The sequence below is a fragment of the Babylonia areolata genome, chromosome 29 (assembly GCF_041734735.1).
Source record: "Babylonia areolata isolate BAREFJ2019XMU chromosome 29, ASM4173473v1, whole genome shotgun sequence".
NCBI lineage: Eukaryota > Metazoa > Mollusca > Gastropoda > Neogastropoda > Buccinidae > Babylonia > Babylonia areolata.
In genome coordinates, this window is record NC_134904.1 from 24,939,954 (window position 1) to 24,953,638 (window position 13,685).

The 13,685-nt window shown below is 45.7% G+C and overlaps 1 protein-coding gene across 1 annotated transcript in view; it reads left to right on the plus strand.

Moving 5' to 3' along the window:
• Positions 1–2,589: 2,589 nt before the first annotated feature.
• The window catches only part of LOC143274621 (uncharacterized), a 70,225-nt gene continuing 59,129 nt past the window's right edge, over positions 2,590–13,685 (plus strand). Inside the window, exons 1-4 of the mRNA XM_076578491.1 lie at positions 2,590–2,597; positions 5,293–5,461; positions 6,612–6,786; positions 8,288–8,460. Of these exons, the coding sequence (XP_076434606.1) occupies positions 2,590–2,597; positions 5,293–5,461; positions 6,612–6,786; positions 8,288–8,460 (525 nt within the window). The remainder of the gene's footprint in view (positions 2,598–5,292; positions 5,462–6,611; positions 6,787–8,287; positions 8,461–13,685) is intronic.

Below are 13,685 nucleotides of genomic sequence, written 5' to 3' on the forward strand. Positions count from 1 at the left end.
GGTGGTTTGTTGGTGTTTTGTTGGTGTTTGTTGGTGTTTTGTTGGTGTTTTGTTAGTTTTTGTTGGTGTTTGTTGGTGTTTTGTTAGTTTTTGTTGGTGTTTGTCGGAGTTGGTGTTTGTTGGTGTTTTCAAAAAACATCCCGTATTTTGGAATAAGTTCTGTCCGTCATTGAAACCAGTGCAAATCCACATCTCTTTAACCGATCAAAAGGAATTTTTGTACATCAGCCAGTTCTGACCTCTGTCTTTCTCTCTCTCTCTCTCTCTCTCTCTCTCTCATTCTCTCTCTGCCTCAGTGACGCTGGTCTCCTCCACTGTTACCTCCCGTCTGAATTACTGCAATGAAGTACCCGTGGGTCTTCCAGCTGATCAGATCAATCGTTTGCAGAAAGATTAGAACAGTGCCGCTGAACTTAAGTGGATATCAAAGTGCGAGCATGTGACACCTTTGCTCATAGCTGTATTCCTATTGGCTTCCAGTTAAATTCATCCAGTTCAAAATGCCACGCTCGCGTACCGCATTTTTGTATGGCATACTCCCGCAGTATCTGTCTTCTTCATTGACAACTAATCAGTTTTCCCAGTCACTTTTGTCAATCTTCAGCTGAAAGGTTACTTCGGGTGCCGAAAAACTGATAATCTACTGAAAAATCTTTGGTCACCGATCATTTAATTTCTCAGCCCCAACTGTCCGGAACTCGCTGTCTGCTGACCTGCGAAAGCTGGCCCCTTCCCTGGCCCCTTTCAAGTCCCTACAGAAAACTTAATTTTTTGTCTTGCATTTGAGTAACAGTTTAGTCTAATTTACTGTTATATGAGGGATGTACATACTCTTTCTAGTGGTGTGTCACATGTGGTTTATAATGCGGAGTGGTGGTTGTGGTCTTTGTGGATAATTCTTTTTCATTATCAAATTTCCAAAAATTCAAATCTAACTTATATACATACCTGATGAATCTTTCGAATTTGACACCTCTATATCCTAAAATGTACTGATTATGTTTCAATATCATTCATATTTCATATATATATATATATATATATATATATATATATATATATATATATATATATATATATATATATATGCAATATGATAATTCATTATGCAATATGATAATTGTCATGAATTCACTTCCCATGTTCCAACTATCGGTGTCTGTCACTCTGTCTCTCCTTCACCCTGTTATCATCATCATCATCATCTTCTTCTTCTTCTTTTTCTTCTCTTTTTTCCCTCTCTAATAATCATTTCATTTTATAATAATTTGATCTTTTCAATGATAACATGTGTCGCTGCATCATACTTAGGTTGTGGACATGTTTTTATTTTTGCGCTTTATTTTCATGTGTAATTGTGTGTGTGTGTGTGTGTGTGTGTGTGTCTGTCTGTCTGTCTGTCTGTGTGTGTGCCAGTGTGTGTGTGTTGTGTGTGTGTGTGTGTGTGTGTGTGTGTGTGTGTGTGTGTGTGTGTGTTGCCATTGCTTTGTCTTTTTTCCGCTTTTCCTTTCTTTTTTTACCTTTGAGGGCTGGATGTAAAAAAGCAGCTGTGCTTACTCAACTACCCTCGTGAAATAAAAATTCGTTTCGTTTCTGGATGATTGTTGCTGCTCCTTTGTAACCTGTAATTTGTGAAGCGCCGTGAATGATTGGTTTTTGTTTGAATCTTTTTGATTTGTTGTTTCTTTATTAAGTACAATTTGCGAAGCGCCTTGAGCCTCTCTGTGAGGAAACAACGCTAAAGAAGAGCACTTCATTATCAGTATTATCATTATTGATGATCTGATCGACTTATTTTCTCAAGGCCATATTTTTAATTGCAAGCAGGTTAAATGTTGAGGTGAGTTCAAATCCAAAGCCGTCTGTTAACACACGCGTCAAAAGTTACGTGGTGCATTCAACGTACAGGATATTGCTGCCTGTGTAGATTGTTGATGGTTCACTTTCTTGTTGATTCCCGCTTGCATCACACTGTACACGCACGCACACGCGCATGCGTGCGCGAGGGCACACTCTCTCTCTCTCTCTCTCTCACACACACACACACACACACACACACTCTCCCTGTCTCTCTCTCTCTCTCTCTCTCACACACACACACACACATGTCTTGCACCCTTCATCCCCAGCGGCCCCAATGCCAGGAAGAAGCGGTCCACAAACAATGGGCTGTGTGTGTGGTGGCCAACCTTTTCCCACAGTCCCGACACAGCACGTGCAACCAATCTACCAGCCATCGGCTGACTCGACACTTTCACTTGGCAACTTTCCACAATCTCTCTTTTGCTGTTGTCTAGTTCTCTTTCATTTTTTTTTCCAGAGGGTTTTGGCAGGGGGTGCACGGTGGGTAACCTTCCAGGTCTCAGTTTTACTAACATTATTTTCCTGCCTCAGCTGTGTGCCTGTGTCATGTTTGCCTATGAGTTCAAACAATGAAGAAAAAAAGATCTGACACATAAATGGTTTCCTTGAGAACACATGGAGAGGTAGAACGATTCAGTACAGTACAGCAGAAAGTGTATTGTTAGATAAAGCAGTCAGACATGTGCAGGCAATAACATAAGACATGTGCAGGCAATAACATAAGACATGGTGTGGTGAGTGGGACATCAGACTAGGACACGATTCCAGCTAGGACTAACATTTTTACCCTCTCACCTTCCCTTCTGCAAGCTTATATCGTGTGTCTGGGTGTTTGTCTTTTAGATGAAGTATTCTACCAAGTTCCTCTAGGGTGTGTGGAAAAAAAGCAACAAGAGAGTTGTGATGAGATAATCTGTTCCTGGAGAATGTGTGTCATCACAAGTCACCGGGAACGTTGATGCTTTGACTTTTAACATTCATTATCATTTGTTTCTCTTGTCAAACTAATGACTTCTCTTTTACAAAGTCTGTTGACGGGCTGAGTGGTTAGAGCATTGGACTTTCAATCTGAGCGTCCCGGGTTCGAATCTCCGTAACGGCGCCAGGTGGATAAAGGGTGGAGATTTTTCCGATCTACCAGGTCAACATATGTGCAGAACTGCTTGTGCCTGGACCCCCTTCTTGTGTATATGCAAGCAGAAGATCAAATATGCACATTAAAGATCCTGTAATCCATGTCAGCATTCAGTGGGCTGTGGAAGCAAAAACATATCCAGCATGCACACCCCCGAAAACGGAATATGGCTGCCTACATGGACGGGTAAAAACGGTCATATACGTAAAAGCCCCCGTGTGTACATACAAGTGAACGCTGGAGTTGCAGCCCACAAACGAAGAAGAAGACAAAGTTTGTTAAGTAATTTTCTTTAAATGTCTTTCTGTTCATTTCAGTTATTCACCTGTGATTCCTCCTCCATCTGTCCTGATTCCCCCAACTCCCTCCTCTCCCCCCTCCATCTGTCCTGATTCCCCCAACTCCCTCCTCTCCCCCCTCCATCTGTCCTGATTCCCCCAACTCACTGTTCAACTCCCCTCCCCTCCCCTCCCCTGCCTCTTAAATGATAGCATTCAAGTGTGAAAAGCGATACTTTAACAAAATGTCTATTAGTACCTGTATATGTGATGGGACATTAAACAAATATTCTCCTTCCTCTTCTCTGTAGAAAAGTCCACACATCTAAAACATATGTACAAAAAAAAGAATATATAAAAAATAATAAAGTTGACACCAAATTATGGCAGCTTGCTGCCCATGGGAAAAATTCATGTGGAAAATGTGTTGTGACTGAAGAGTAGTACTTACCATACCATACCATACCATACCATTCCATTACTTACCATAGCATACCATACTTGACATCGCTCCACATCACACAAAACTAATCGCAATGCATACAAAATAGCTTGGAACTGCATTCTTTCTCTGAAATGGATGAGTATGATGGTGATGATGCTACAATGGAAATCCATTCAGGTTTAAGAGTGCAGGGGTGTAGCCCCACTGTGTCTTAAATAATATAATGAACAGAGCAAATGAGCACAGCCCTACCAGACATACAGGAGTTAAATCCTGGGTGAGCACAAACAAACTAAAGCTGAATGACAAGAAAATGGAAGCACTGCTGATCTAGTTTAAAGTGTCAGGGTATGTGGAAGAGAGGGCAGCACATCTTTCATGGGTGGTGGTGGTGGTGGTGGTGGTGAGGGATACTGAATGTTATGACACAACAAAGTGTCACCCTTCCAAAGACTATGCACCCACTTCTGTCCCTCAGATCACACAAAAATCTTGGTATCCTCTCTTTTGCAGTATGTCCATAGACAAGCATGTTTCCAATGTCTGCATGTCAGCATGCATTGCTTCCATTTGTCATGTTTGTAATTCTCTGCTTCCTGGCTCTCCACAGTACATTATTCAGAAACTCCAGAAAGTCACAAACTCAGTTGCCCATATTGCAATGCCCAAAGAATGACCATATTTGGCCTCTTCTGAAATAGCTCCACTGGCTGTTGATACAGTCCAGGGTTGATTTCAGACTCTCCACACATTGCTTCAATGCTTTTTCTGGCTTCACATAATTCCAAGAACACAATACACTCATCATCAGACAGTCCTGTTTTTGAAACTCCCTCTGTCAGGAGATAGTTCTCAGATCAAAGTTCCATAGCATTCACCACCTCCATGCAGTTGAACTCATTGACATACAGATTAAGACACTCACAGGCTACTTTCAGCTTTAAAACTTACCTCAAGCCTCATATTTTCAAAACTGCCTTTGATTGTTATGTATGCATGTATATTTGTGTGTATAGTGTTTATAGTTTGCTTTGGACATTGAAGTTTGTATGCATCTTTGATGCATTGCCTTGTCATTGTTCATAATGTTCGCTCAGTTGATGAACCTACCTGTATGTTTTGATGGATGTTGTAACACATTGTATTGTATTTTTTGAAACACTTAGAACAAACTGATTTGATTAGGTGAGATACAAGCCTTTTTTCTTTAATTATTGCTGTCTATCCTGACAGTAACCAGGCCTGAAAGGTTGAAAATAGCGGTAGTGCTGGTTAGGAAATTTGAATGTCCAACATGGTGCAATGAAGTGGGTAATAATCCATTGTATGTCAGTCCCTTTTCAGCCTGCAGTACAGAGAACATTGGGTTGGAGATGAAAGCCTTCTGATGAGGTTCAAATCCACATCCTTCCAGTCACTGGTCACTGCTGCCAACTAATTTGCAACAGCCAGTAATGAAAATTTAGATTCTGCTTCAAGAGTTAACAATACTAAAAACATTCCTAATAAACTTTGATGACTGGATGTATTTTGCCAGTTTTCAAAGGATGTTGTGTGATTCACTGTTTCAGCTGGCAATACTTCCCTCACGAGCATGCCCGGTGCAGAGCCTACAGGTGGGGGGAGGATGGCCTGCTGGGCATCACAGACCGTCAGTGTCGTGTCTGTCTGGCCCTCGCTCTCTGGAACGAAAATGACTGCATTCTGAAGGAGAGGCTGTTCGGGCTGACAGGACATCAGGTGAAGTTCTGTCTCTGCCTCTGTCTGTGACTTTTTATCTATCACTGTGTGTGTGTGTGTGTGTGTGTGTGTGTGTGTGTGTGTGCCTTTCTGTCTCTCTGTCTGTCTGTCTGTCTGTCTCTCTCTCTCCCTCCCTCCCTCCCTCTCTCTTTGTACATGTATGTATATCAATTCATTAGATATAGTTGTTGTGTCATAACATTCAGTATCCCTCACCACCACCACCACCACCCATGAAAGATGTGCTGCCCTCTCTTCCACATACCCTGAGTACCCCTCACCACCACCACTACCACCACCCATGAAAGATGTGCTGCCCTCTCTTCCACATACCCTGATATCGCTCAGCTTGAACTCTTGATACATTAACACAGCTAATCTAAATTTTCTGTCACAGTGCCAGCATTTCACACAGAGCTATAGATACCAGATCATCAGGTGCCTCATAACTTTCAGAGTGGACGGTCAATTTCAGCCCATGGTCATTTCATAAAATCTTGGAATTGGCATTAAATTCAAAGAAGTTTTATGTCTGACTGCAATATGTTCTGGAAAGTAATTTGCAGTGCTTTGACTTTCTGCATAAATATATGTGTCAAACTTTTACATTTGTGCTTCAATAACCTCCCAGGCCGAGACATTCACTGGAGGAGATCTGCAATGCTGCTGAGATTTTTATCACTCACTTGCACACCACACAGAGAGAGAGAGAGAGAGAGAGAGAGAGGGCAGTGAAGTAGTTCAGTTCCTTGTTGAGTTGTTCTATATTTCATTCTATTTTCTTTTCTTTTATTGTTAACTTACTTTTTGTGTGTTGTATGTGTGACTGTGTATGTGTTTCTCATAAGGTTTAGTTTACAAATAAAATTGATTATGATTCTGATTCACACATGCACACATATACACTCTCTCTCTCTCTCTCTCTCTCTCTCTCTCTCTCTCTCTCTCTCTCTCTCTCTCTGTCTGTCTGTCTCTCATCCACCTCCCCGGCACACTACAATCACCAATATTTTTGACAGGACATTAAACAAATCCTACTCCCCTCACACTCACTCACACACTGATACATATATGTGTGTGTACATGAAGATGGTATGGTGCCATGTGGTGCAGCACATGACAAAAGCATGCACTGCACTCTGACCTTCAGGGCAACCATGGGGAGGATGTGAAGGAACTGTACTATTATCTGGACAGCACCCCCACCCACTCCTACATGCAGGCACTGTACAAGTACCCCCAGACAGCCTACCCCTATGAAGATCTGGTGGAGGAAAACGGACGTCGAACAGTCTATGACAATGAATATGAACTGTTAGATACAGGTAATTTGTGTGTGTGCAAGTGTGCAAGGTTGCTCACATGCACATGTGTCTGGTTAAACACATTGATCTGAAAATAGGTGGATAGCACATGCCTTCTCTGAGCCCCATTGCTAACTGAAGCCGGCAGAAATGTTCAATCAGCCATTTTGCTACTCATGTCAGTACAGCAAGGAGCGGTAACTTCATATATGTAGCGAAGTGCTCACCGGGCTATGATGACTGCTTCACTGCAAGCTTTCACTTGCTCGCAGTGTAAGGTAAGCTAACAATACTGTGTGTGCTTCCACAGCAAGTTTACGCTATGTGTCACTGCACCATTTTCCTATAATAACTTTGGCAGATATCAGTCAAGCCACAACATTTGGCATGTCGTGGGGGCAAGCATAACAAGATTTCATACAAGATACATGGTTACAGTTCAGAAACTACCACCAGTTAGCAAACAACTTCTCAACAGACTGACAGCTGGATATGTTGTCAGTATGGTGTCCAGGTGGCTTCAGCTTTCCTGGCCAGTCAGCTATCCATCTATTTTTAGACAGTGGGTTAAACAGTATTGTTGTTGTTTTTTAAGTATCCACTTATGGTGATAGACATAGCATAGTTTGCCAAAATAAATGTTTTTAACATGCATCCAGCCCTCTTTTTTTTTTAACCATAGTTAAGTTTACTTCATAACAAACATAAACATATCTTTCCGGGACATGTGGAAAAAAAGAGACAGAGGAGGGTAAGTGTATGAAATGTCATTGTAAGGATTGTAATCAAGAAATGTGAGACAGTGGTATCTTTTCACAACATCCACTTGTGATGAAAGGACTGCAACACTACATTGTGGATCAATGAACTGAAATCATTGTTACACATGACAAGAAGACAATGGATAAAATGAATTACTTCATGAGTTTTATTTAATTTCTATAATTCAGTGTTACATCAGATATCTTTGCACATTGTCTTCTTTTATTCCATGTCTGATTGACTTTCATTCACAGCTTGCACTTTTTTTTTCTTTTTTTCTTTTTTTTTCTTTTTTGCCTCCACAAGAGATTTGAGATGAAGCCATTCTGCAAGAAATGTATGATGTACTTGTCATAGGAAAGTATTTTTCAGTTTCATATTCTAAAATAAATATACATCCAGCCCATAGCTGGCTTTCACAGACAGCAGGACAATAAACATGAACTGAATCTTTTCACAGGGGTCTCAGTATGAGCCTCATATCACAAGTGATACAAGTCAAGACACTGACACATGATCGAGCTGTTAAATTTATATGGTTGGGAAAGACTCAGCAAACTGTTGAAAACAACAGAATTTATTTCCATAGTTACATTTTTTTTAAAAGATGTGACTATCACTTTCAGTTTGTTTTTAAAATGTAACAAGTTTGTATTAGCGATGGGCTGTCCAAAAGAGAAACAAATGACTGTGCTGTTTTCTGTATAGAGAGAACTTGGAAAAATATAACATGCTTAGGTTGATATCTATGTGTGCACAGGTGTTTTAAGCGATGACTGCTACTGGGATGTGATGGCAGAATATGCCAAAAGCTCCCCCAATGATGTGTTGGCTGTGTATACACTGAGCAACCGGGGACCTAATCCTGCTCGCCTTCATGTGCTTCCAACACTGTGGCTGCGTAACGTGTGGTCCTGGGGCACAGACTGTGATGTGAGTGTGGCCACATCAGTGGTGGGAACAGCGTGTGATGCATGACACATCAGTGGTGGGAACAGCGTGTGATGCATGACACATCAGTGGTGGGAACAGCGTGTGATGCATGACACATCAGTATTCTCACTTCTGTTACAGGCATTGACATGGATATAGATAAGGGGTTCTCCTTGTTTGTTTGTTGATCAAGGAATTTATCTTTTGTTCCACTACAGTTGTTTTCTCATTCTTCCCCTCCATGGCTCCTCCCCCCTGTGTCAATGTCACAACCTTCCCCCCTGTGTCAATGTCACAAACAGCCTTCCCCCCCTGTGTCAATGTCACAGCCTTCCCCCCCTGTGTCAGTGTCACAAACAGCCTTCCCCCCTGTGTCAATGTCACAAACAGCCTTCCCCCCTGTGTCAGTGTCACAAACAACCTTCCCCCCTGTGTCAATGTCACAAACAGCCTCCCCCCTGTGTCAATGTCACAACCTTCCCCCCCTGTATCAATGTCACAACTTTCCCCCCCCCTGTGTCAATGTCACAAACAGCCTTCCCCCCTGTGTCAATGTCACAAACAGCCTTCCCCCCTGTGTCAATGTCACAAACAGCCTTCCCCACTATGTCAATGTCACAGCCTTCCCCCCTGTGTCAATGTCACAAACAACCTTCCCCCCTGTGTCAATATCACAAACAGCCTCCCCCTGTGTCAATGTCACAACCTTCCCCCCTGTGTCAATGTCACAAACAGCCTTCCCCCCTGTGTCAATGTCACAAACAACCTTCCCCCCTGTGTCAATGTCACAAACAGCCTTCCCCCCCTGTGTCAATGTCACAAACAGCCTTCCCCAACCTGTGTCAATCTCACAGCCTTCCCCCCTGTGTCAATGTCACAAACAACCTTCCCCCCTGTGTCAATATCACAAACAGCCTCCCCCTGTGTCAATGTCACAACCTTCCCCCCTGTGTCAATGTCACAAACAGCCTTCCCTCCTGTGTCAATGTCACAAACAACCTTCCCCCCTGTGTCAATGTCACAAACAGCCTTCCCCCCTGTGTCAATGTCACAAACAACCTTCCCCCCTGTGTCAATCTCACAGCCTTCCCCCCTGTGTCAATGTCTCAATGTCACAACCTTCCCCCCTGTGTCAATGTCACAAACAACATTCCCCCCTGTGTCAATGTCACAACCTTCCCCCCTGTGTCAATGTCACAAACAACATTCCCCCCTGTTGCAATGTCACAAACAGCCTCCCCCCTGTGTCAATGTCACAAACAGCCTTCCCCCTGTGTCAATGTCACAAACAGCCTTCCCCCCTGTGTCAATGTCACAAACAGCCTTCCCCCTGTGTCAGTCCTCCCGAAACCTGGAGGGGGTCAGGCTGGTGTACCCCTGACCCACTCCCGGGAGGGTCACTACCTTGTCGTGGTCGGGAGGCTCAGTGGCCAGTGATCGAGCGAGCTATGTCAGCGGGGGCATCAGTGCTTCTTGGGGTTTGGTGCTCTGATCCCAGGTCTTAATTGACAGCCTACATAGCCATCGTAGCTGTCAGGGCTGAATAAGTGGTGGTTTTGTACTGATGCCCCTGATAGGGCTTCCCATGCCGAACAGGTCGTGAGTGAGGCCCAAACTAAACGTGACCCACTGTCCCTTTCGCTGTTCTCTATTCTTCTTTTTACTGCCTCTTTTCTGTCCTCAGCTCCCCATCAAGCCTTCTTTTCCACATTCTTTTTTTTCTCTGCGGCCTTCTTTAGGCCCGCCGTGTTTGCCGTGCGGCGCGACCTGTGATGGAGGGGAATGAGATCCTGGGGATTGAGAGAGCATGCTGCTCTCAACACATCCCTTTGGCTCGGACCTCTCCTAAGACAGGCGGCACACATTGGCCCGTGTGTGTCAATCGGCTACCCCTTCGTGGGGCTGGGTCAAGACTGGCAGTTTAGTGGCTGACGAAGGTAACCCCCGTAGTGCTCGGTTCTCTGTCCCCGGGAGCTGGGCATGATCGGGGGGGAACACGTTGGAGCTGGACTGTTGGTCGTATATCCCTCCCGAAACCTGGAAGGGGTCAAGCTGGTGTTCCCTTGACCCTGGCCCCTAAGTTGGACCCCATGGTGGGTGGGTAAGGGAGGGATGAATTCAATTTTTTTCAACTTGACTTCCAAAAAACTACACCCCCCTAACTCTGGCAAAAGAAGAAGACAGGGAACAGATGACTCAGACTCCGATTCGGAGGTCGTTGAGACCTCTGGATTTTGGCCATCGTGGCTGGTGATGGAGGGCGCTGATGACGACAAGCCGTTGTCGGCTCTCAGCCCCTTCGCTATCCAGAAGGGCTTTCAGTGTCTGGCAGGATCGCTGAAGTCCATTAAGAGGCTGAGGGGCGGAGCATTTTTAGTTCAGACGGAATCCAAAAGGCAGACACAGCTCCTTCTCAAGGCGACCACTTTCGTGAATAGGGCGGTGAAGGTTTCCCCTCACAAAGGCCTCAACTGCTCAAAGGGGGTCATCAGATGCCCGGAGTTGAAAGGTGTGTCTGAGGCCGAGATCAAGAGCGAGCTGTCCTCTCAGGGAGTGACCGAAGTGTACAGGGTGACGGTGAGGAAGGGGTCGGACAGAGTCCCGACCAACACTTTCTTCCTCACCTTCTGCTGCCCGGATGTCCCCAAGGACATTCAGGTCGGATACCTCATGGTCAGCGTAAGCTTGTATGTGCCGTCCCCCCTGAGATGCTTTAAATGTCAGAAATTCGGACACGTCAGGGACCGATGTAAGGAGGAAGAGGCGTGTGGCACCTGTTCGAAGGCGGCGCACCAGGGCGATTGCGTCAATCCAGCCCGGTGCGCGAACTGCGGAGGTGGCCACCCGTCCTCATCGAAAGACTGCCCCGTCTGGAAAAAAGAGAAACAAATCCAGAAAGTCAAGACAGAAAAGAAAATTTCCTTCTTTGAGGCAAGGAAACAGGTGGAGGCCGCGTCGCCTAAGGTGTCGTATGCCTCTGTCGTCAGACCCAGGACGATGGACGTCGCGGTCCAGACGACGTCCACAGGAATGCAGACGGATGACTTAACCGCCTCGTCGGAACCATTGGCCTTGGGTGGAGACGCCGTGTCCACCCCTTCCCATCCTGTGCGGCAGTCCTCAGGGGCTGCTGGGCGGGAGCGGAAAACCTCGGGCGGAGGCACGTTGTCCTCCTCCCGCCCCACCCCACCCCCCGGCACCCCTCGCCCCGCCTCTCGTCTGCCTGGCCCTCGGGCTGGCGGAAGTGGCCGGAAGCCCCCCGTACCTCCAAGGCTCAAGGAGGGGAGGGTTGCGGCCTCGGCGGGATCGGGAGGGGCCGAGGTGGTGGATATTCCGACTCGGTCGGAATCCGAAAAATTTATTTCGAAAAACAAATACTCTATCCTGGCGGACCTTGAGCCACCGCAAGCACAGGAGCAGGGGGTAGCGATGGAATAGGCTGCTGCTTTATTATTTTAACCTTTTTTAATGGCAGTGATCCACTGGAACATCCGGGTGTTCCACGCCAATTTTCAGGAACTCCAGCTGCTTTGTCGTGCTTTGAAACCCTCAGTGCTGGCGCTGCAGGAGACTCTGCAAAGAGATGGCAAGGTTTTATCTCTCTCTGGTTTTAACTCCGTTTTTAAACCCGCTCAACCGAAGCAAGAGGGATTGACGGGAGGTGTCGCTCTTTTTATTCGCAAGTCCCTTTTATACAGTACAGTTCTTTTAAGCACCCCTTTACAGGCGGTGGCAGTCAGAGTCACGCTTGAGAAAACCATCACTGTCTGCTCTCTCTATTTTCCTCCTTCCGTCCGCGTTCTGAGGCAGGACCTCATGAACCTGGTCGACCAGCTCCCACGTCCGTTTTTACTGTTGGGCGACTTCAATGGACACTCCCCGCTCTGGGGAAGTGAGATGACATCAGCCCGAGGTCTTCTCTTGGAAAACTTTCTTTCAGACATGGACTTGTGCTGTCTTAACGACAAGTCTCCCACTTAACTGCATCTGTCCTCTGGAAAGCTCTCGTGTTTAGATCTGTCGGTCTGCGATCCATCGTTGGTCCTGGACTACGAGTGGAAAGTGCACGACGATCTGCACGGGAGTTACCACTTTCCTGTCGTCCTCCGCCCCACAGATGGAGAAGGTGACTCTCTGCCTGACCGCCTGTATTACGACAAAGCAGACTGGAGTTTTTTTACCACCAAGATAAGAGCGGAGCTGCAGGAAGAAACAGTATTGAAAAGCAAGGACCCTGCTGACGCTCTGACTCGGATCGTTTTAGATTGCACCAAAGCAGCAGTCCCATCGTCTACCTCCAAGCCTCAGGTCCCTAGAACGCCCTGGTTCAACGCGGAATGTCGGGAGGCCCGCAAGTCTCGGAAGAGAGCGCAGCGACGCGTCTTTCGGAGACCGATAGCGTTCGAACCCATCAACAGCTGAGGGCGAAAGCCAGGTATGTTTTTAAAAAGAGCCAGAGGAAGTCATGGAGAGATTTTTGCTCTTCTGTAACCTCCAACACACCCAAGAAGAAAGTGTGGAGGGTTTTAAAAAGAATTAAGGGCAAAAACGTATGCCCGACCTTTCACCATCTTAAACTTTCAGACGCTCTGGTCACAGAGAAGAAAGCAGTTGCCAATTTGCTTGCCTCCACAATAGAACAGAACTCGAGATCTGCTAACAAATCTGCTCGCTTTCTTAAAACCAAAAACCTGTCAGAAAAAACACCATGTAACTTCTTTTCCGACAACACAGAGAATTACAACCTCCCTTTCACAATGAACGAACTTAAATCTGCCCTTCAGACCTGTACGGATTCCTGTCCAGGAATGGACGAGGTCCATTATAAACTCCTAAAGCACCTTCCCCAAACCTGTCTGGACACCCTGCTTAAAGTTTATAACCACATCTGGGTCACAGGCTTCTTTCCACCCTCCTGGCGGAAAGCCCTCATAATCCCGCTGCCGAAACCGGGAAAAGACCCCTCGAACCCCTCCAACTACCGCCCAATAGCACTGACCAGCTGCGTCTGCAAACTGATGGAGAAGATGGTCAACGGTAGACTGATGTGGAAACTAGAGACCGACAGCCTTCTGGCGAAAGAACAGTGCGGTTTCCGCAAGCATCGCTCTACCATTGACCATCTGGTTCGTCTGGAAACCACTGTAAGAAATGCTTTCGTGAACAAACAACATGTGGTGGCCATATTTTTTGATTTGGAGAAAGCTTACGATACCACGTGGAAG